We start from the raw sequence: 24416 nt of genomic DNA, 5'->3' as shown, positions 1-24416 counted from the left end.
GGAAGCCCCTTATAGATTTGTTGTCCGGTTCTAATGATGACCTGTTTGGGAAGAGTGGCTCCCTGTGCCATGGTGAGTTTTGTGCTGCTGTAAGGGACAGAAAACACATTTTCACAAGGGTTGGTGTGGCTAATCCTTCTGAGGAAAAATAGATTGTGTTTTACACGGTGTGAGACTATTACTGCCCAGATTAATCTGGATAGGTATCCCTGCAGATGGTGCTACAGGAGGACCCCACACTGAGGACATAAAGCGCAGTGACAGACCCCTCGAGTTCAATGATAGGAGGGCCTTTGGAGTCATCGCTGGTCCCCATCCTAAGATCTTCTCCCATGTCGCCAGGGGAAGGCAGCCGCTACCTGATTGTAACCCTGGGGGTGGTATCATGAGAGTGGATCATATGGGAGGATGCCTAATGGCCTGTTGTCATTGTTCAATTCCCTCCCATGAAACTACCCAGAGAAGAGGTTGTGACAAGTCATATAATCAGACTAAAGTGTGCAGTTGGGAGTTCAGGACTTGGCTACAACACCCTCTAATTGTCATGAGACTATCTCAAATAGAGGTCATAAATCCAATGATAGAACAAAAACCTTTTTTTCAACGTTGCCTAACTCTAAAAACTCTCAATTAAATAAGTACCAAAGGTTTCAAAACCACTAGGGACTTCAAGATCCAGAATGCCTGTAGGACTGTAGGACTGGGACGAGGAAGAGGGGCTCGGTTAGTAAGGATCCAAAGGACAACTAACCAGAATATGTGGTCTAGTTTCTGTAAAGGAAAACACCTGAGCAGGACATTTAAAAGGAGAAATGAAGTGCAGCTGAGAGAAGGTGTGAGCGGCGTAGCTGAAGCAGACTGGAATGCTGAGGTCGCCGTGAGAGCAGCAGGAAGGCCAGCTGATGCTGATGCAAAACAGGCAGCCATAAGACCGTGCAGAGTGCTCGCAGCAGGAAGCGACATCGCCAAAGGAAGGCCAGCTGAAAGGGAGACGTACTCCCATTCAGGCGAGCGATGCTGCGAGGTGAAGCAGAGAAACGCCAGGGCTTCAGATAAGCAAGGAGCAGTCCACTAAAGTAAAGCAGACGCTGTCAGGAGAACGGGCAGACCACAGGAGGTCCGCTGCCTCAAGTAACCAAGAATCAGACGCAAAGTCAGACAGGTGAGTTGGCCTAAACCCAGAGGTGACCTCGGGGTGTTCCAGCAAGACTATTTTTTTTTTTAAAATTTGTATTTAATCTGTTTAGATTTTTACAAAGACGTTTTGGTCTTGAAGAGGAGTGTTTAGTGTTTTTACTATGCGTTCTCAACGTTCTCGACGTAGACCCAGAAAGACAGGATCTTGCAAAAGAAAAGACTTCAGGCAGAGGAGTAGTTCTGGTATCGTCCTCGTCTTTTGGCTGAAATGGGTATTTCTGTATGCTACCCCTGTTGGATTTGGGAGGCCTTCTCCAAGGCGATGGTTAGAAGCTTGGTCGCTGCTATTAGCCATCTAGTTTGGGCTCCTGTAATAAGGCGATTCCACCAAATGTTTTCGTCGACGACGTAAGAGGTTATAAACAGGGGGCCGAGGAAAGCTTTTCTTTCTTGGTCTACTGTCGGGCAGACCATCAAGAGGTGCCTGATTGATTCTGTAGATTGTGGATCTTTACAAAGTCTACATGATTTTGCTTCGGACGCTGTACGAATTGCTAAGATTTCTTGGGTCGGTAGGAGGTTTAAGCGGGCTTTCAGTAGGGTTTTCATTATCCGTTTACAGGGGTATTTTGTGCAGTATCCCATTGGCTCTTTGAGTTTGTTGAAGACTGGTGGTAGGTGGGCTAGAAGTTTATTCGAAACTGCTTTCTCGTTTGTTTTTATCCAGTCGAGCCATTCCATTTTCGCTATTATTCTCAATGGATTTTGGATTAGTTCTTCTTCAGAACACGATATCTCTTGCAGTGTGTGCTTTTGTGTATTGGCCCAGTCATTTAGAAATTTGTTGGTCCCTTTAGTGATTCCCACAGCAATCATGTGGTATATTTCTAGGCTCTATGGATTCTGGATTTTTCTGAAGAGTTGGATGTTACTCTGGGCCACCACTGCCTCTAGGGAGAGTAGACCTAGTGCTGCAACGGCTGTGGATTTAGGTAGGCCTAATACTGCTCTCCAATTGAAGCCTTCCAATTTAGTCCATAAAGTGGATGGGATTGCAGGGGTTGCGTTGATGCCATACGTTAGTGATGGAATTACTTTTGACTTGTAGAACTGAATGGCCGGCAGTAGGCTATATTTGCCGTATTTTCTGTCGACTGCACGCAGTTGAGCAGTTAGGTTTTTGGTCTTTTTCCACTGGGTTTCCTGCATGCTCACACCTCTCTTCGAGCTGTCAATTTCAACTCCCAAGTATTTGAACGTTGACACGATTTCAATTTTGGACTGGTCAAGGTACCATTTTAGGGTCTTTCTTTTTGTTCCCCTGCTTCTAGAGAATCAGTATTTTTGTTTTCGATTTATTAATCTCAAGATTATTCTCCTTAGTGTAGTGGGCTAGGTTGTCGAGTTGTCATTGAAGGCCCACCTGTGTGTGATCCTAGATGATTAGGTCGTCGGCGTATAAGTCTGATGACCCTTGTATTTCCGATTTTCGGTAGAAATGATCTGATCGAGTCTTGCGAGTCTTTGAAATCACCAAGGAAAGAGATGAAGAGTGCTGGAGCCAATGGACACCCTTGTTTAACTCCGCGATGAGATGGTATGTGGTTAGAGAGTAACCCTTGGTGGTTCAATCGAACTGACACACTGGTGTTGGAGTGAAGGGCAATAATCGGATCGAGAATTTCATTGGGGCAGTTCCACTTTTTCAGTTTGTTCCACAATTTTTGCCTATCAACTCTGTCGAAGGCCTGGGATAGATCCATAAAGGCAAGGAAGATTCGTGGAGCGCCTAGCAAAACTTTTTCTTTAAAAATGTTTAGGATCATTATGTTGGTACCAGTGCTTGCGTTCTTCTGGAATCTCGTTTGAAGTGGGTCCATGGCCGGCGAAGATCGTGCCCAGTTCTGGAAGTGGGTCAAAAGGATTGTTGCAAAAACTTTGCCGATGACGTCCAGCAATGCTATGGGAAGATAGTTGGAGGGATCTTCTCTGATGCCTTTTTTGAAGATTGGGACAATGACTGCTTGAGTCCAAGAGGTGGGGATTATCTTGCGTTCTTTGCAGTCTTTGAATATCATGCTCAGGACGGTTGACCAGGCGTCAGGATGTTGCTTTAGGTCAGAATTTGCTAGACCGTCAGGACCAGGTGCTCGTGACAATTTCATTTTTGAGATGATTTTATTTTATATCTTCTTTGTCTGAGAGGTCAACCCAGTTCGCATCGGTAAATCGTTTTGTTCTCTCAGTGGGGAGGCGCAGGGGACTCAAACAGTTGTGAGAAGTGGGTGGTCCAGCTATCTTCAGAGACCGAGTTTATCATTTGAGACTTGGGGTGATGGTTTGTGTTGTTAACGAGTGTCCAAAATTCTCGAGTTTTTTTGTTTGTTAGGACCTTGATCATGTTTTCTGCGTCTGATTGGTACAGGGCAGCTCTGGTGTTTCTTAGCCACTGCTTATAGAGTCTCAGCTCAGTGAGATAGGTTTCCCATAACGTAGTAGTGTTCCAGGTCGCTGCTTCTTTTTTTAGTTTTCTTAAGTAGCGTTGTCTGATCACCAGGTTCCGGTTGTATGTGTGATTATGGTTAAGTGCAGGCTTGTGAAGGCCTTTCTGAGGTTTTTTTGTAGGCAAGTAGCAGGGGAATGTAGCTGGCCCTGAAGGTTGAATCATTAGCTTCGATGTCAGAGGTTAACATTTTGTATTCGTCTGACAGGGTTTTGATGTCGTTTGTGGTCATGCGCAAGCGAGTTAGCTGAGAGTTTGTCTCGATCGAAGCTTTGTAAAATTGCTGGTCTCGACCTCGGATGTTGCAAGTAAGGTGTAGTAAGTTGTGATCGCTTGCTTCAGTTCTAATTACTTCGAAAGAGTCTATGCTTGAGTAGATTTTTTCAGATACAAAGATGTAATCGAGAGTCGCAGAAGACTGGTCGCGCTCCCATGTGGGTATCGTGATTTGCTTACTACATGCGTTTGCTGCGTTTTGGAGATTTTTGGAGTTCATTAGCGTTACCCACGATTTTCCTCTTTCCTCCGTCAGAGTATGCGCAGATGAGTTCAGGCAGTTTGCGTTTAGGTCTCCACAAATTAAGATGTTCGAGGTTGATATTTGATCATTATCTCGTCAATTATGTTGGCAGCTTCATCGCAGAAGTTTGCTGAAGATGTTTTTTGGGGATTCCAGTAGACATTGATTATGGCAAAGGCTTCCTTGGGAAAGGAAGCTTCTGTAGGGATTTCGTCGTTCCTTGTCATAAGCACCGCCAGAAAAGCGTAAGTAGCTGCTATTATCTTGGTAGTGGTTATATTTGATCCTGTCCGAGTCGCTGTCAGTAGACCAGAGGAAGGTCTGCCAAGCGGACCTTTGGAGGCCGGTGAAATCTCTAAAGTATACCCATCCAGAGCGGGTTTATCCGTCAGCCAAGTTTCTTGCAGGCAGAGAATGTTGTGAATCCCCAAGTTGGAGCTGCCGGTTTTTGTTAAATGCATGTGGCCTCTGGTGTTCCATGATGCTATGCACAGAGTTGGGTTGTGAAGGTCTTCGTGGATCGATTGGGGTGACCGTGATGAGTGGTTGGCACCCCGCGTTTGTTGCTATCTTTTGAGGCCTAGTGTCAAGGCATCCCGTATCCAGGACCAAGTGCCCTTTTTTGGCATGGCATCTGGACAGACGGCAGTCGAGTCTGCTGTTTGTTTTGACCTTTCAGAGCGATCTGGTGATGTGGGTCTACGTTCATTGTGGCGAGGTCTTAAAGTGTGAGTGGTTGTGTAAGGTCTTCCATACTCTTTGTAGTTTCCGAGTTCTCTTTTTGTTTCAGTTCTGCCGTTATAAGATGGCTCATGTTTCGATTGGTCAGATCTATTCGCTGATTGCCAAGTTGGTCTGATGAGGTTGGGGTCGCGTTTTCCCAAAGGAGACATTGTTCTCCTTCTTCCCGATCTATACAAATCCTCTGGTTGTGATTTGTATCTATAGTTTTTGACCAGTGGTTTCTGTTAGGAAAGATTTCGTAATTGTAGGTAATTTTCCTTCCATGTGGCAACCCCTAAACTTTTTGCTGTTGTTTTTCACCTTGTTCTTGACTTTGCCAGAGAAGTGCAGCCTTCTGCCGCACTCCTCTGGGCTTTCGCTCCTTTCTTACGGGGAAACTGACATGCCCTTAAGACAGTCGGTACCGGGGAACGCTGTTTCCCGTAGTTTCCTTTATCATGTTGCGGCTTTAGTGCAACATGACACAAGAGGGCACTGTAAGCTAAGTTACAGCTCTCTTGGGTCTCTAGCCTTCTACAGGCCCTAGATACTCGTTTAGGATGGTATTTGATCGGTGCAAGTCATTCAGGGACTGGAATGGTGGCAGCGATCGTTTTGTGTATTTTGAGCTCCTTTTGGCGTTCTGAGCGCGTTTTTCGCACTGAACCCAAAATGGTGGCCTGGCTCCCAAAATGGCCAGACCACGAGGCTCCTTTGTCCTGTCCACTGACCGTCTTGCTCCCTTCACCTTCCCCAGGTCGAGCGACCCGGGGCCTTCCTTATTTGGGCATGTACTTTCCCGCGAAACACGGATGCTTTCGCGGGCTTCTACATGTCGTTTGGGTGCCTCCAGGGTGTGGGCTGGGATGTCTGGTCCCAATACACATCCTGGGTGCCAGAGAGTCTAGGGTGGTGTGAATGCCTGGGACCACCGTGGTCCGTGATTGGTCCACGTATGGTATGTGTGTTGATGAGCGGATCTCCCATTGGCTCCCCTCCGTTTTGGCGCGAAGGGAACCGTGGATAAGAGGGGGCTGGAAACACCACTACCATGTCGATCTCCTGAGTTCTCACGAACGAAGGAATACAGGAGCCAAGTATCCTGCAACCAAGAGGCTGGACCGAGGAATCGCTGGTGACCCGCTGAAGGACTCCTCCTTTGCACTGCTGTCGTCCTGTGAAACCCTTTCCTCCTTTGATCGAACCAGAAGGCCTGTACTGGTGCTTCGACCTTTGGAATAGCAGGAACAGCTATTCCCGGCATCTTCACCATCTCCTGCCAAGTAAGCCTTCGGAAGCGTCTCTGGGCCATCCAGTTGACTGACCAGCTTACACGGGAGTCTTGCTCTGTAACCGCCGCCAGGTTGTGCAGTATCTCGAGTCCTTGTCACTCTCCCACGCTTCGTGCACTTGGCGTTCCCAGGTCTGAAGGGAGGAGTGTACTTTTGACTCAGATACACACGGCCGCTCCGTTGTCCTGCTGCGGCAACAAACTGTGCCGGTTTCGTCGATTGGGACGTCTTTTTGCTCTACACGACTACGAGGCGTTCCCTGCTCTTCTGAACCTGCCAGCTGCTGAAACTAACGTGGAGAAGCCTGGGTCTGCTTGCTTCGGGGACCGGTGAGTAGTATAGCTAGGATCTGGTCGCCCTCCTGCAGTAGCCCATTGCTTTTCCCCGCTGTGTAAAAACAGCACCCTTTTTGTCCGTACTCGCGCTTTGCTTCTGCTCACTGTGGAGGCTGCGTTTGAGTCGCGGAACCTGTTCTTCTTCTATTGTGCACTAACCCGAACTGCCTGACTTCCTCCGAAGAGCTTCTCCTTTTGCCCGTTGGCACCAGCGCGTGCAGGTACTTTGAGCACAAGGCTCCACTCTTCGCAGGGCTCGGACTTCCATCTAGTTAGGTGCCTCTAAAGGCGAACTGAGTCGAAAGCATTATCGCACTGCCTGTTTTCCTTCCCTTTCAGGTGGACTACACATTTCGTGCATATAACGCTTGTGACTGTCGTATTTGTATATATATTGTGTTGATATGGTATGTGTTGGTTTCATATTGTGATATTATGATTTTCTCGCTACGGTCATTGTTTTAAAGGCCTTAAAATAAATGTGTATATATTTTTGATATAACACCTGTTTGGAGTAGTTTGTAAGCGCTCTTGCTTTGTGTGCTCATTGCAGGCTTTCAGTCACCCTCACCCCTCTTGAGACCTAGTCTTGACCGCCGCGATCGCTACCTTGATTGATCTGGCTCGTCCAGAGGTTACCCTGTTCCAAGTAATTAGGTTGGCCTTCTGAACTTCTGCGCCACCAGGACAGAGTTCAGAAATCCGTCTTAACAGTTTCTTGTAGTTTTCAGCTTGTTCCTTGGTGGTGTTTGCCACCTGGATCTCCGTCAAGATGAAGCCCACATGTGCAAGTTTTGCATAGACGTCTTGAGGAATCTCACAAAGTGCCAGGTTTTTGATGTGTAGGTAGGCCTTTGCCTGCTTGTTCCTATGGTAGGGCTCTATTAGAGTGAAGTCATCTGACTTTAAGGTTTTAAGCGTGTCGATCCGTTTAAGTATCTTGAGGACCGTTCTTCTGTTCAGGATCATGTAGTGGTCGTCAGTCAATTTTTGTTCGATTTTGAGCAGATGAACGGGGGTTGTAGGTTGGCCTTTCGCTCTGGGGGCGCCCTCTTGTCGGTGATCTGATGGAGGTTTTCGTTCTTTGGTAGGAGAATGTCTGGCCGAGGAGTTCGATTGGGTTGTCTTTAGTTTTTGGTACAGTTGTTCGATACTCGTGTCTTTCGTTTGTGTTCTGTTGTTTGGCTCCGAGCGAAGGTTTGAAAGTAAAGGTTTATCGTTGATGTTTTTGGGGCTGAGCGGTTGGATTGCTAACTGTGGCTCGGAGCTGTAGACTATTTAATACTAAATGATAATTTTGTATACCAAACAAAGAAGGTAATATAACAGCGAACGGGGCATAATTCCTCTTTTATGGGATACAAATTAGGGGAAACCTATAACCTGTTTTGCCAACAGCCAAGAGACTGTAGAGAAGCAGCAAAGGGGGCAGTTCCTCTTTGGTGGGATACCAATTGGGGGAAACTTGTAACCCATATTGCCAAGAGACAAGAAACTAAAGAGGTAGCCATTGTTCAGTTCTCATCCCATGGGATGTTGGTGTGGAGAATCTTGGCGCAAATATTGCCACTGTGAACAGTTGTAGGAGTTTTTAACCTGGCAGGTGAGTAAACCAGGAAGGGGATTAATATTAGTTGGTCCTGGCAGGTGAGTGGATCAGGAAAGATGATGTTTTGACACAGTTTGTGGCAAATGGTGTGGTAGAAAGAAAGTGTTACCACTACTATCATTTTTTTTTTACAAACTATTGCTTTACAAGAAGAAGTTGTTTGTTATCCTGTCAAAAGTATTTTGACAAAAGTATTCAGTTGGAAGAAGAAGTATGATATGTTAATAATGATTGTATATCTTAAGGAGAACACATTCCTTGATTGATGAATTGTTGTATGGTAAGAAAGGCATTGGTCTTGCCCAGAAGGATATCGGGGAAGATATCAATTGCTTTAAAGTGAAACAAGTGTGTTATGAGGAAGAAATTTGCCTTACCAAGAAGAATATTGTAAAGAACAACTTCAAAGGTGTTCTATTATGTCCAAGTGTGAGTTGTCCACCCCCTGCATGTTTTCAGTGTCACAGCGTTGTTGTGGTCTTTTCCTGCCTTGGTAGACCTTGCTCCTTCAACAGTACCAAAGTGATTACACAAGGGTTTTAAAGAGAGGCCGGTCTCCTTTTTATTTATTTATTATTTTTTTTATATATATTAGAATTATGAGTGGGGAGGAAACTATGGCTACAATTGCTGTAATTAAAATTCGTAGAGTCTGGCATGATTAGGTTAAGTTGGTGATGAGTACATATGTTTGTTTTTTGCTTTTTGTTTTATTTCCCCTTTTGGGCCTGAATCATGAAGTGTGATCTTAAATGTAATGTAACTTATTATTCTTTGTATAAACTTGTGTATTTATGTGTAAGGTTGACCATAAGCAACACATTAAAAATGTTTTAAAAATTGCTTGGTGGTGACCCTTCGTGTGTCTTTCACAAGGAACAGTCACTTTGGCTATTTGTCTCTGTGTGGTGCCTTGAAACACTTGTGTATAGGCGTGTTATAAATGCCATATCATATCATGTAGGCTTGGTACGACGTCCTTTCATCGCTGTATAGTTCAAATCTGGCATTTAAGCGTGCACATTATAACAAACGTTCATCACATTTTTTAGGGTTGTGGGTAGGGAATAGGTACAAATAGGTGAGGGAAGAGGGGGGGTTTGGGGAGACCCCCCAAAAAAATGTGATTAACATTTTCATTAGAATGTACACGTTGAAATATACATGACATGGAGCCTGTAGGCCATCTCCAAAGCACAGAGACGTTCCTTTGTGTGACTGTCATCCAGTTCTGTTCAGACTGGATGAGGGTATCGGACATGGGAGACTACATACCTGAGTGTATGCCCGCAAAATTGCAATTTGACCTTTCGTTCCCGATTGGGTGGCCGTCAAAACTTTTAATTGTGCATGTATGGTGATTGGATCTGTGTATGTGTTTGTGTACATCTGTGGGCATCCAAAGCCATTCCTTGCAAACTACCTGAAATTACATCTGAATTGCTCAAGAACATGATGCTATCCTGAAGACCTTTGCTGTGGGCCTGTGCTCCTTCCTCCATATCTTCTTAAAGATAAAGTCTGTTCTCTCACCTATGTTCAGTGATTGGGAATTGCTGAAACCGTAGCCAGACTGCAGGGTTTCTTTCAAGCTTTCTCTGGCTCACTGCATGGTAGCGATGATTGAGCAGTTACTTATTTCTAAGCAGGGGAGCCGGTCTGTTTGAAGATCCAGCATAACATGCAAAAACTTTGTGTCTCAGTTGAGATCCCGACAGGTAGTCATTTAATTACTGGAGATCTTTGGGAGTTTCCAGCCATTAGCCATCGAATGTACTGGTCACTGGTCATAACAAGGACTTGGGTTGACTCTTGCGGATCCTGGTCTCAGATGTTGCAACAATAATGCAGGTAGTGCCGATTAAGATAGGCAGACAAGTTGATCTGCAACCGTGTCAGTATGCGAGTTGCTGGATCAGAACAGAGCTGGAACTGCTGAGGCAATGCAGCTTGTGCAGGGACAGGAGCCCCATTTTGTATGGCTAGAAAGGGATCAGATTGCAGTGGTCACAGTTGATGTACGATCAGGATTTTTCTGACACCTTGTAGTTCTTTCACAGTTCACTGCTTTTTGTTGCTTTTCATAATGGGCCTCCAGCTCTGTCCAATGCTGTTGGTCTGGTTAATCGTTGCTCCCAAAGCTTTGTGTCCACATCTGATTGAGTGCGCTGCAAGGCTCTCATTGAGAACAGAGTTTCATGAGACTTGCATACTGGTTCTGCTCACTGAACCAAGTAGAGGGAGTGCCAGTAGTCAGTTCCCTCTTGTAGGGGAAACGTCTGGTGTCTACAGACCCTGGGAGCACATCTTTGTTTGACTGGTCTTTGCAATATGCACTCAGGAGAGCTTCTGCACGGTCTCTACTCAGTGGCAAGTTATCCAGTATGGTTAAAGACTATAGGTTATATAGAAAATCTGGAAGCAGAGTGGACATTCAGCTCACATACAGGTGTGCATACAGTCAAACCTTTAGTGCCACCCAGTCACATGCTTTCATTCCCATGAGGATTCATCCAGGAATCCAAACACCATTCCGTTTTCTGACCAGATCTGGTTGTAGGTCTGCAGGCCACACTCTTTGTTGCCATATATGGTCACGCTTCTGCTTACAGTGTCACATTCACTCTCAAATGAACAAATGATAGATATTGGAACCTGTACTGTATTTCATATGGCTTTTCCCATTAGGAACATCTTCAGGGTAAAGGAGGGCCTTCTGAAGTTATATACCTACGCAGTCGTTTCCAGCCACCTAGTGAAACCCACAGTTATCTGTCAATGATGCTTGCACAGGTCACAGGGAAGAAAAATCAAGAGTGGAGCTCCAGCTATGCTTTGTACCTGTCATTTGTATGCCATAAATTCAGCCTAATGCTCCCGAAAATAAAATGGAGAGGTAACCGTATGTAGGTGTCTACCTCTTGATGCCACCTGTACTACTCTGTTGATGCGCCCTGACCAGCAGCAGCTGTTGAATGTACCACAAATATGATATCGACAAATGTTTTCATGATCTTAAGGGGCATTTAAAGATAGATTTGCAAAATGTGCGGGGTGAACAAATCAATCGCCACTCTGATCTGGCCATCTCTCCCATTAGAGCGGCACGGTTAATCGAACGGGAGAGATGACCATGCACTGGAGCACAGATTAGAGTGGCGATTGATTGGTTCACCCTGCACATTTTGCGAATAGCACCGATATCCATCAGTATACGTCCCCTCTGCAGGATTTAGCAGGTTGCTACCAATCACTATACCTACAATTATGGTGACGGCATTTATCAGCCTTTGACTCTGATTCCAGATTTTGTTGACGGGATCAATGTCTGTTTGAAAAGGTGATTCTCAACACCTATGGTGATTCATGGATATAACATCATAAGCTTCTCGATATTTTTCTCTGGAAGCATTGTGGATTCATTTCCGAGTTTGCGCCAGCCCCGTAAACCAGTATTGGAGAGTGAATATTGGAAGACATCTTCCACGAGATTGTGTTTTGTATGTGAGGAAAAATGTACACCTCATCGTCTGTCCTGAAAAAGGTCGGAACTATGCCAGGCTGCATTTGAAAGCCCCTTTTGACTGACCGAAACATATGTAGACGATGTCAATAAGCTTTGTCTGCTATTGTACATATATACACACACCAACAGGAGACACAGGTGTAACAAAAACATTGTAATTGAATGTAGGAATGCAAAAAGGGTTCTATATATAGGTTGACCTTTTGTTGTGTTCAAATATTGCCATTGGTTGCGTGAGTGAGTATGGGTATGAAAGGTGGAATGAATTGGATGTCAACATTGTGATTTTTCTTTATAACTTGTATGGTGGTTTTAAAATATTGCAATACTATGTGAAAAATTCATTTTTTGTACTAAAATCAACGGTTAATTGTATCAGTCCAACCTGCGTACCAAGGTCTATTTTCTGAATACTAGTACTCTTAAGGCATACATGGTGAGAGCAAGATGAGGGCCGTCTGAGGAGTTACATTCCCTTTTAAGTTGTCTTGCCTCTCCTGCTTGTCCCCTTGATTTGGCTACTTCATTAAGGTTTTCGCTGCTCTAGTGACATTTCTCTGCCAATGCGCTTTGATCAATCCTGAGGATGTAGGAAGCTGGCTCACTTCTTCCAGTGAAATGGTGTGGACAGAATGGGATTGGCTCCCTCCTCAGACTATAAAAGATACCCCTTATTCTGTAGCCACTTGTTGATTGGCCTCTTGTCACCAGCTTTACCCAGCAGTGTCTAAGCATTCTCTTGATAGATTAGTAGATGCACCTTTTGGAAACTACACCTTAATTTGCTGTGACCCTACTCATGATCTCCATGATGAGAAAAACATGGAGTCCGGCAATTGCTCCTTAATGCGAGTTTTCCTTTAATGAAAGTTGGAGTGCACCCCTGTCTCTGCTATTGTCCCAGAATCTGATGGATTTCTTAGAATTCCTGAGCATATGACTACAGTTTGCTATTGGTGATATTCAGATGGATTCTCATATTGCAAAGGTAATTTCATATTTTCCCTTCTCCTACTTGTCTTTGAATTTAGCACTCAACTCCTCCAGGTTCTGAATTTGTCATCATTTCAGTTTAGTCTTCCACTTTCGTAATTGTTAGGCAGAAGGGGGACTCCAAAGCTGCAAGACATTCTTTTCTTATTTGTTTTTTTGGTTTATTCTAAACTTTATACAAGACAATCACTTATACAGGAATTAAAAAACATTAGTAAAAAAAAGCAATAATATTACAATTAATACAACAATCTGCAAAAGACAGCAACATCCATTAAAATAGCTAAGTTTCTCCTAGCATGGTATAGAATTTCTTAATAAAGTGTGCACAAGCAGTATAATCATCCTAGATTGATTTCCATATAATAGCTGATGCCAACATTGAAGTTCATTGTTTTGAACTAATTTATGAAAGAGTACATATACAATATGTTGAGATTTGTGACACATTAAAATGAGATTCTTCCATGTTACTACCTCCCCTGAGTTTTGTCATATGCGGGAACATATCTGTTCCTTCGGAATACCCCTTCTGGGGCAGCATACAGTATGTAGTTGGTTAAACTGTAATCTCATAAACACCATACAGTATTTAGGATCAGGAAACCGATTGAGATGGTGATGGAGACATATTTCCTTATGGTACTTTCTTTTCTGTTTAGTTGGTATTGCAGCCAAATGAAGCCTGCCCCGCCTACCGATATGGTGGTTCTCCATAGTAAAGCTAATATTCCAATACTGGAGTGCCCCATGAGAAGCCAGAAACATTAGCCCACCATTGCTGCAATGAGGAGAAAGTGATTTGGGCCTTCCAGTCGCTTTATCAGTGGTAGCTCATCGTCACTCCAGCATCCTATTCATTAGATTTTTTTATCGTTCTGGTTATGGACCTTTCACAGGGAAATATGTCTTCCTAGAGCATAAATGGCTCAGCAGTCTGCGTCAAGCAGAGTACAGATGTTGCTAGACTAACCTCCTACTGGTCTACTAGTTGATGCAAAGCCTAGCCCAGCCACCATTTTAGATGTTGACCACTTCTCACAAGGCACAGGCAGTCGATTCACATTGCTTTTTAGGGTAAAAGATCAGAGCTCGGCAGGGGGTGGGGGGGCTTTTGGAGATGGCTACTCTTCTTTCAGTTTCTCTGCTGAGGTCCCACACCATCCCCTAGGCACAAAAAACAAAACCGGCTCCAGACTACTGTACCAAGGAACTGTGAAGAACTGGGTCTGAGGTGCTCAGAAACCACTACGGTTTCACCCTGCTTGCTACCAACACACCCCTCAAATGACCACTGAAGACAGAGCTTCTGTATTGAAGAATGTGGTGTTCCTTCTGCCTCCTGTTTAACAAGGGTTCACTGGTGATGAGCAGCAGCCCCCATCCTAACACCACCAACTGGGTGCATGGTAGATCTGAAAGGAGATACATCTTGCACAGTGCTTAACTGTGGGGGTCGGTGTGGGGGGTGGGGTGTTGCCAGGGCGCAGCCCTGGCACTTACTGCTGATCCAACACCACCCTGGCCCGGAGTGTGCTTCCACTGAGAAATCCAGATGATCACATCCTGCATTTTCCCCTAATGTTGTGTCTGTGAGGTTCCCCATTAATACCTCTCCTATCCCTGCTGGTTATTTTGAGAGGAGAGACCATTTTAATCGGTTAGTTTCGACTAACTCCCAGGAGCTCAATGAAGGTGCTTTTAGATATCATGCTTTGCCCTGCCCCTAACATTTTTTGCTTTCATGCAATCCCTTTTGAGGCTATTTCTAGAAAGCTATGTCAGGTGATTTTGTGTCACTAATCTTATGAGTCTGTGTGTTGGGTTTCTAGGCAGTGTGACCAGGACAGTTAGCTGACCTTTTCAAGAGGGAAGGGGAACCCTCTCATCCTGAGGTGGAAGGCCAAGCTGGGTGGAAACCAGAGCCAGCCCTACCCCATAGGGGGATGGTAAGGTAACAGTTGGGAGGGCCTCAATCCCTTTCCCTTCTCATAGTGCCAGCATGCTTGCCTACAGTACCACTGACAATCATACCATACCTTTCTCACATGATGGTGACCAGTCTTTTTCTTTCATTTAAAATAAATAACGACACTATCCAGCATCCCCTGCAAAGTGAAGCATCTTTACTAACAGAATAAAAGTTTCCCTGAGTGACTGAAAACCAGAGTATGGTTTCCAAAAGTATGGGAAGCAGGAATCCATCCGCAATCAGCAGTAGAAGAGATACTTTGTTTCACAGGAATTCATTTTTGTCGGTCGTGGTACTTAGGAATCTGTTCCAGACAGCTTCCGTTTAAAGACCCAAACTAAGAAAAGTGAACGCTTGTCACGGGGTACGAAGAAAAGATCCAGGCAAGGAAAGTAAAGCATAAGGTGAGCGATCGTACAGCAGAGAAGAGGAGCAGCCCCATCACAGCTTCCCTTGGGGTGGGACAGCTGAACAGGTAGGATCTAGTGACGTGTGGCACAAGCTGAAGATCTGCAAGATTCCAAGGCTCTACACATAACCACGACGTCTGCAGCGAGGTAGCCCAGGAGAGTCCACCAGTTGGTCCAGGGACACTTCCGAAGGCTCAGCAGACATGGATCCTCAAGCAGCAGTAGAGACTGGTTGTTCCCACCGTTCCAGAGGTCAAAGCACCAACAAAGGCCATGTTGAGATGTTATCTATGCAGAGCTTCTGGCAAAGCACTTTACAGAGAACATATTTGCATTACAATATCACCCAACCAAAGTTGGTACTCATTTATCGACTTCCGAAGGATGAAAGGCTAAGTTTGCTGTGCTGGGATTCGAACCTGCGACCTGCAGATCACACACAGATTGTAGTAGTGAGCGCTCAACCCGCTAAGCTATCTTATCAGCTACAGAGATCAGGACAGAGGAGCAGGGATTCACCGGGACAACACTGGAGTCGATGCTGGTCAGTTGCAGGGGCTGTTAGTGGGCTACTAGTCTTCGTAGAAGTCTTGGTTCCAATGATCTGCCAAACAGTTGCAGGAGTCGTACTTTTATCCAAGATTCAGGATTTATTTATTGGATGTTTATAAGGCGATTTATACAACAAGACAGTGTTTCAAAGCCACAAGGCACAAGGGAAGAGAACAAATAAACAATTAAAATGACTAAATAAATAGAAACAAACAGAGGTCCTACTAGGCCTTGTGACATTTGGAGCGTGCAAGTGCAGTGTAAAGTAACAGGAATAAAACGGGTGGGGCTAAAAGTGCTAATTAGGGTCCCCCTGTGGGGGAAGTGCCAGAGGTGCCAGTTGGGGCAGCAACTGGTAAGTGCATGGGCGGAGACATCCCAGGCGAAGAGGGCGATCTACCGCTCAACAGGTAAGTGCATGGTGGAGGCAAACCACCAGACAGGCGGGTGTTGGGCCAGAGGGCAGTGCAGGGGGCGATTGGGCTGAAGGCCAGGACCCTATTGGACTCTTGAGGGACCAGGCTGCCAATATCAGCGACAGAGGGGGTGGTTAGCACGGGAGGGGGAAGGAGGAGGATAAGAGAAAGATCTTGAGTTGTTTGCGGAACTTGAGGTGGTCCAATTCAAGACAGAGAGAGAGAGGTAGACTATTCCAAAGGAGGGAGCCACTTGAGAGAGATATTCCCCATGCTCTCTACTTGGAGAAGTGTTTGATCAGCAGAATGTTGGAGCCAGAATATCGAAGGGATCTGCAAGGAGAGTATTTAATAAGGGAGAGTTGCAGGTAGCGTGGTCCCAGGCCCCAGACAGCCTGGGGGATGATGCAAAGGGTCTTGAATTTGATCCTTGCAGCAACCGGGAGCCCTACTCTGGATTAGTTGAAGGGGATGGAGCAAAGAAAGAGGTGGATTGAGGAAGAGGCTGTAACAGTAATCTAGCCTGGAGAGGACCAGAGCTCTAGAGGCATTGAGCTTCTGGGGGAAGGTGAGGAAAGGGAGAATGCCTATAAGGAGGTGAAGTTGAAAGTGGGACTTCTTGGCAAGGTCCAATATGTGAGGAGTAAAGGGGAGAGAGAGGAGTCTTAAGATAATCCCAAGGCTTCTGGCCTCAGTGGAAGGAGAGGAAAGTGAGCCCATAGCGGGCGGCCAGAGTGCAGGAGGTAAACTGGCAGCAGGTGTCCCGATGGGAAGGATCTCTGTCTTACTGGCATTATGACAGAGATCATTGGAGGTGCACCGAGACTGAATAGCCGACAGGCATTCAGGGATGGTAGAGGAGGAGGAAGAGGGAAGCTTGAAGAGTTGTCATCTGTGTAACACTGAAAATGAGGAGAGAAGGCAGAGAACAGGTGAGCAAGAGGTGCAAGGTAGATGTTGAAAAGATAAGGTGAGAGGATAGAACCCTGGGGAACACCACACGTAGAGAGGTTGGTGGAGGAGGAGAAGGAGCCCAGGAACACCTGGGAAGGGCGGTCAGTGAAGGTCAACCAATCCAGTGCCTGGTCTGAGATACCAAGAGTATCTTGGAATCGCTTTATGAGGCTAGAATGGTTGAACGTGTCAAAGGCAGAAGAGGTCAAGGAGAATGAGACTAGCAGGAGAGTTGGATTCAAAATTTGTGAGCAATTCTTAACAGGTGTTCAGGATAGCAGTTTCCATGCCTCTGGATGATCTGAATCCAGATTGATGGTCATGTAAACAACCAGCGAGTTCAGTGTTTCCGGTCAGTTGGGGGAAGACCAACTTCTCCAGGAGTTTCTGAGGGAAGGGTTTAGTAGAGATAGGGCGGTAGTTGGTCGGACACGAGGGGTCGGCTGAAGGCTTTTTTTTTAAGAGGGAGTGCTTGAGAGAGGAAGGTAAAGAGTCAGATGCTAAGGAGTGGTTGCAGAAGTCTGCAAAAGCCAGAGCGAGGGAGGATATGTCGTTAATGGTTCTGGAAGAACAGAACAGGACAGATACCTGTTTGAATGAGACCTTCATAGAGCAGACTACTCTAGAGAACTCGTCCGTTGTGATAGGTGAGGAGGACAGAGTTGGGTGGGTTGGAAGAGAGGCCAAGGGAGGCAGGGGGATTCCGAGGATGAGGGGGGTGAATGGACGAAAGGGAGGAAGAGAGGGGTCAGAATGTCCTGAGTTTTAAAGGTGAAGTGGGTGGCCAGTGCAGTACAGAGGGCCTGAGAAGGAAGAGCCGAGGTGGAGACTGCGGATGGATTGGCTAGTTCCTTGCAGATTTTGAAGAGTTGAGCCATGTTGTTAGAGGCTCTAGAGATACAGGTCCAGATGTGGGCCCTCTACTTTGAGCGGATAGAGAGACGATATTGCTTTTGGAGTAGGCAACAGGGCAGTTTGTCAGATGATTAGCTCGAGGTCTGCCACTTCCATTCAGCAACTCTGCACTGGCGTTTCAGACCGTCTAGATCGGAGTCCTGCCAGCTGTTACGCTCAGAGGCAGGTTTCAGGCGGATCCTCATGACTGGGGCAAGAATGTCAAGAGTATGAGTGATAGCCAGATTGGCAAGGACAGAATCAATGGGAGACAAGAGGAGGGATAAAGGTCGAGGCAAACGCAGCAGCTGACACTTGTTTCATCGTTATGATGACCTCAAAGGAGGCTGGCAGTGCTGGTGGAGGCTCGGTCAGGGGGCTGAGAGTTCCCAGATGAGAAGAGAGGAGAGAGTGGTCTGACCAGGAGAGAGGGCTAGTGAGAGGGGGAGATTAGCAGGGGTGAAGGCATCAAGAGTGTGGTCGGCAGAGTGGGTGGGACTGGAGGGGAGAATAGTGAGGGAGAGAGGGGGTACAGAGATTACCGAAGAGTGAAGAGGCATGAACAGTGGAGTCAAGGTGGATGTTGAAGTCTCCAAGGAGGAGGAGTTTAGAGGTAGAAGTGAGAAGAGAGACGGTGAAGTCCGCCCATTCCGAAAAGGAAGACAGTGGATTGGCCACTGCCTTTCTGGACACTATGGATATGTACCTAGGGTTTGAAGCAATTAATCACTCAAAGCTTATTATATTGGGAGATTTAAATATATGGTGTAATAAGCCAGATGATAGTGATTGTACAAATTTAAATGACATTCAGGATTCTCACAATCTTTTTCTTTTGGATCTTCCCACTCACAAAAGTGTACACTGTTTAGATCACATATTGTTTAGAGGGCTCAATTTGCAGGGTGTGGCTAATGAACCTGTGAGCTGGACAGAGCATTTCGTGGTTTGTTTTACACGGACAAAGGAGCTGACCACTGCTAGAAGTAAAGTAACCTTTATCTCAGAACCTTGCATTCGAAAAAAGATTTGGATCGTATCGCTGACGGCGACCTTCTGAGTCGTGTATCTACTATATATGATACTACAGCTGGTGTTGATGCTTATACAAACTTGATGTGACAACTGCAAGTTAACTGTGACACCATTGCCCCAGTACAAAATATTAAAATGACACCTAGGAAAAGGAATAATCAGTGGTTCAAATGAAAGCTCTATCAGAGCCTATATCGAAAAACTGGCTCATGACTAGAGCCACTGCGGACCACATAAAAGCTAAATCTTCCTTAAAAATGTATAAGGATGAGATTGCGCTGGCAAAAGCACTGAGTCTATAAAAACAAATAAACTCTCAAGGAGGGGTAAAGGGAGGTGGTACACCAGTCAGTGGTGGTGGGATGGTGGGAGAGGGGTGGGGGAGAGGGAGACCGACCCACCCTGGGCATGATAGTGCCATTGTAAGACTACTTCCCATCTAGTGCCGCCATTAATGGGTGAAGAGGAAAAAGGGGAGAGGGTAGAGATCAGATGGGGGGTCCATAGGTCTGGAGAGGGAACAGAGAAGAGGATATCAGTGATGGTCTGTGTGGAAGTAGCACTGACATAGGTGTCAGCAATAGGTAGGCCAAGATTAGAGGGAAAGATCTTTTAAAACGTGTTTCTTCCAGACTTTGTGAGAGAGGAAGGGTAGGTGATAGAGTAACAGTTAGAATAGATGGGGGAGATGGAGAGCGCCATAGAGGTGGAGAAAAGAGGGACAGATTGAGAGGTTGCACAAGGCATGAAACTCACCAGGCGGCACCGCAGCCGAGGGAGGCATGTGGATGTTCAGCAAGGTCTTAGTCTGGTGGTAGGATGGGGCACACCCAGGCACACCAATAGTAAAGATCTGCACCATTCAAACAGCCAGTGGCTATCCAAACATGGATAGCAGCTGGTCACCACATCTGCCCAGCAACAGACATACTGGCACCAAAGATGTGGATTGGGACTAGACAGTCCTAGCTTCCTCTCTGGCACACACAACACCCCTTATCCTGAGAAAAGCTACAACTTTCCCTGGGAAAGGGGTTTCCATATACAGCATTCCCTGACCTGAGAAAGCAGGAAGAAGACTAAAGAACAATATGGCCAAAGAACAAGCAAAAAACCCTGATGGATGACTATTTTAGGGTGCTTGCCACCTTTTAGCAGCCATTCATGGTAAATTGAAAAGTGCACAAGTAAAAGCACAAAAACTGTACAAATATCACATCATAGGCTCATTGTAAAAGTAACCAAAATGCCATTATATAAAGAAGATGGAAGAATACAAAGGATCCCAACTCCCAGTCACTTTAAGGTGATGTGTGCAGTTTTAACAATACAATAATTCATAAAGAGAGACAGTCACCCAGTACTACTGACAGTCTTACGGACTAGTCGGTTTCCCCATAGGAATGAGCAAAAGAGGCAAGGGAAGTAAAGCAGAAGGCTTTATTTACCTCCATAAAGTCAGGACAGGGTTCAAAACAAGCAAAAAGAAAGGGTGTCCCATAGAAATCTATGGAGGGAAAGGTACAAAAAGAAAGTCTTTTCTACAAGTATTCTTTAGGGGACAGTATATCATAGGCGTCTTTGGCATCAAATGACTTCCCTATCTGAAGCAATTTCGAGTAGCAATAGGTAGCGATTAACATTGCATGATTGTCTCGAGGTCTGCTGCATTTGCTTAGTTAAATCGTGAGTATACATTTACTGCCACCCCTGAAAATGTCGACTTTTTTTTAATTTCAACCCCCTTTTCACCCCATATATATGTGGGAGATGGGTACAGTATATAATGTATGTAGAGGGGGCTGCAGGGGTCTCCCCCGCATATATATATGGGGTCAAAATAAAAGTCGAAAATGTCACGAGTCGCAGTAAAAACGGTCCAGTAATTGCATAGATCCGTTACATCATGGTGGCTTTTTGACCCAGGATACTTTTTACAGTTTTTCTTGGGGATTACTCTGGAATAGTAATTCTGAAGGGTTCCTGCTAAGGATATAGCCCGAGGCTGCTGCCGCAGTAGTCCTTGAACCATGCCAGCCATCCTTTATGGATTACTGAGCCGCTGTGGCCCCTCTTAGGCGGTTGCTGGGTTCCTCTGGGAATAATCTGCAAATACACCACATCTTTTCCAGCTCTATCCTGAGCTGCAGTTCCCTAGCGAGGTTAACGGGTGGCAGTAGGGTGAAATAGCTCCATCCATTGGCTAGCCTGCTTGTACAGCACTGAACAGTCTTCAGTTACCTGGAAACCATTTAATACCAAGCAGGATTGGTTGTATGCCAGAAATGCGAATTGCCTTTTTTCGATGCTCCATTAAAAAAGTAGCCCATATTATTTTTTTTCTATTTTGCAACATATTTCTTCCCATGTACCCCTTTTCCTATGAACTTACATTTGCTTCCCTTCCCCTTTTCCTTTATTTTCCAATGTTTTCCTCCGCCAACCGTTTATTTCCTTTACCTAGCAACCTTGCATATCTCTGTGAATCATTTCATCAGGAGGGAAAACCTTGGAGGCGGTGGTCACATTTTGTCTGTGGTCACTACCTCATCTGAATCTAGGTGGATGGGGAGTGCATTCAAGCATGCAGAATTTGTGTTTCTAAATATTTATAGAACGCCTCTTTGGAGTCTCTAAAATGGAAATCGTAACTTTCAGACTTGAGTCTTGTATGGTGTATGCATTGTATTTGTTATGTGGCTCAATGTATTTCAATCAGAAGTTGGAATAGTTGCTTTCCTGTGCCAAAACGCCACCCTCTGTGTATGTTTCTTGTTGAGGGGAGGAAGCAGTTTGTTAGTAGTTGATTGTGTTCCTTTGACTCCCTTTGCAGGTGAGATGTCCCACCACGAAGTGCTGGATGCTGTGGCCAAGGGAACAAGTGTAGTCCTATGCGAGCACAGTAATACCGAACGCGGATTCCTGCGGGGCTTAAGGGACACTCTAGCTGCCCGTCTTGAGAACAAGGTGCAAGTGGTGGTGTCTGAGAAGGACAGAGACCCACTAGAAGTAGTGTGAGATGCAGAGGTGCAAGCCATCATCGGAATGAACTCTCTGGATGCACATGGCTTTGAGTGAAAATGAGATACAATAAAGTGACCGGGAACACCCCACAGCAGCTGGACTGTGTAATCCAGGCTTTGTGTGTGTTGATAGTTGTGGCGATTGCAATCTGACCTTCGGAATTTTATTTTAGAGGGTCTGCAAGAGAGACTGGCATAGAAGCCATGTTATAGACATCGGCTACAGGTGTAAATGTGCTATTGGATTCTCATTTCTTTGCAACCTTTGCTTAAAAAAGTCACAACTTGACACTGCCTGTATTACAGAGTCTAGCTCCTGTTGGGGGGGACCCATTTAATGAAATCATTGTGTGCAGAGTACTTTTTTGAGTGGGTGGGCGGCTGGTTGCTTTCCATTAATAATTTGCTTGTTTTACGGTCTTTCTGCCTGTAAAAGCTCGTATTGATGTATACAAGTTATGATACTTCAAGTATTTTCAGCTGGTATACAATTCGAGTTCTTCCTGCACAACTGGAAACATGTCCTTGCATATGAAGCAGCTCCTCACAGCACACTGCATTAATATAATTGGCTCATCTGCCACCTCATTCCCCTTTCCTCTGCCTCCAAAACTAGTCTCCATTTCTAACACCGCTTCTAGGGCGTTTTCTCTTATGTGTCTTCTTCAAGCGATGTTCCTAGTCACAGGTGCGTATGCTAGTAACAGAACAAAGACATTTGATACGCATAAACCAACACTTCAGAACTACTGCTGTGGCTGCTTTCCCTCAGATCAGCATTTCACCGTCCGTTATTCAGTTCATCTTGTGGGTGCGTAAACAAATCAGTCCAACCCTGCATCTAAAGTAGACACTGTGCTGCACCTGCCAGGCAACACCCTTTTTCTAAAAAGATGCATTTTTGAAAACTATTGGTGAGGTACAGCTTGCGTCGAATGTCCATTTTTTGAGCCTGTCAGGGCTGGTGGTAAAGGATGGGTAGTTAAGAGGGCTGTGTGCTGCTGCCTGCAAAGCTGTGATGGGCCTGTGAGCAGTCTGGGTAGAGTCCGCTGGCCTGCCCCACCATAACCCAATACCTTGGCAGGCTTTTGTCACAGGGGGCTAAGTGAGGATAATGACCAGGGGTGCAAATTAACACTGAGTGGAGCCGACGAGATATCTCGCCCTGTCCATGTGCTGGTAAGCAGTGTTATTCTCATTCTGCAATACAGCTTTCATGACCAGAATGGGAAGTGCTTCTCAGACACAAGTGCTGCCTTAAAGGGCCACCTCATCTCTTACCAAGCTGGTGTTCTCTGTTTTTGCTTGATTTTCTGTGTGTCGCTGTCAATTTACGAAATCCAAGAGAAGCCTAGTCATGATCCACCAGGTCCACACCTCTTGCCAGATAACAAGCTAGGACTAATGGGAATTGTAGTCCAAAACATCTTGAGAGCCAAAGGTTGCTGACCCCTGCAATAGACCCTCACTCCAGGCCTGAAGTATGGACCCTGAATACGATTGATGTGGCGGTCTGCTTTAATGAACACTCACAGGCAGAATAGTACTTACCCACCATCAGACTGTTCACCTCTGTGAAACACCAGCTACAGTAACTGCTCCACTGAGGAGCACAGAGAACGCACTCGCACAGAGGCACCTGTCCGAAGACCAGGAGTCTGTGGTAAGAAGGCAGAATCACAATTTATTTTATTTATTTTAATTCATTTGATATATGCGCCCAGGACACAGATGTATCACAGCGCTAGTTTACATACATAGTAAGGCATAGGAAGTTACATAACAGAGTTAAGGTTCACAGTAGTTTCAGAGAGACTATTTGTTAAAAAGTGCGTTTTTTCACTTGTTTGCGGAATGCAAGGTAGGATGGTTTGTTCCTGGTTGCGGGTGGAGCAATTTGTTTAGGCATAAATTCCAAGATGGTGCCCCCCCCCCGACTCCCCTAATACCTCTTTGTTCCTACCTTTTGAAGTTTCACTGGGGCAGCTGAGAACGAATCGGATGGAGCCAATTCTAACAAGGTTACAAGTAGACTAGAAAGCAACCCATGGAAAATAAATAGGGGGGGGGACAACAGAAACTCTCCTTGAGCAATAAAAAGAGAGGGAGAAGCCTAGTAGAAGAGAGAACTGCAGGGGTGATTCAGCCTTAGCTTCAGTTGTCCTTGATACAATGAAAGTCCCTCAAAGATACCACCTGGGAAGAGGGCCAACTTGAGAGTCCAGATACCAATACTAGAGACCCCAAGAAAAACATGCAACTCCCCACACAGTCTGGCAGCCCAAAGCCAGATGGCAGTTGGAGAAGCTGCCCTTTGCTGCAATGAAGACCCTATTCACTTAAAGGCCTGGCAGGTGTCCGAAACCCAGAGTCGCAGATCCACACCTCGCCTAGAGAAAACTGGAAGGTGAGGCAGAGGCTGACCCAAGTAAAGAATTTTGTCTGTCCGACAAGCACACTATGCTGAAGGGGGATAAATCCAGTTCACCACTTGCCGGAGGCGCTAATGGCACCGGATATTG

At 45.6% G+C, this 24416-nt stretch overlaps 1 protein-coding gene across 1 annotated transcript in view; it reads left to right on the top strand.

Moving 5' to 3' along the window:
* The window catches only part of NIF3L1 (NGG1 interacting factor 3 like 1), a 278588-nt gene extending 256351 nt beyond the window's left edge, over window positions 1–22237 (top strand). The window contains exon 7 of the mRNA XM_069651734.1: window positions 21705–22237. Coding sequence (XP_069507835.1) covers window positions 21705–21889 — 185 coding nt within the window. The 3' untranslated portion in view covers window positions 21890–22237. The remainder of the gene's footprint in view (window positions 1–21704) is intronic.
* The last annotated feature ends 2179 nt before the right edge of the window (window positions 22238–24416 follow it).

This window comes from Ambystoma mexicanum, chromosome 3p (assembly GCF_040938575.1).
Source record: "Ambystoma mexicanum isolate Mex_15411 chromosome 3p, UKY_AmexF1_1, whole genome shotgun sequence".
Lineage (NCBI taxonomy): Eukaryota > Metazoa > Chordata > Amphibia > Caudata > Ambystomatidae > Ambystoma > Ambystoma mexicanum.
The sequence above is the reverse complement of the archived record's forward strand: the minus strand, read 5'-3'. Positions and strand labels throughout refer to the sequence as shown.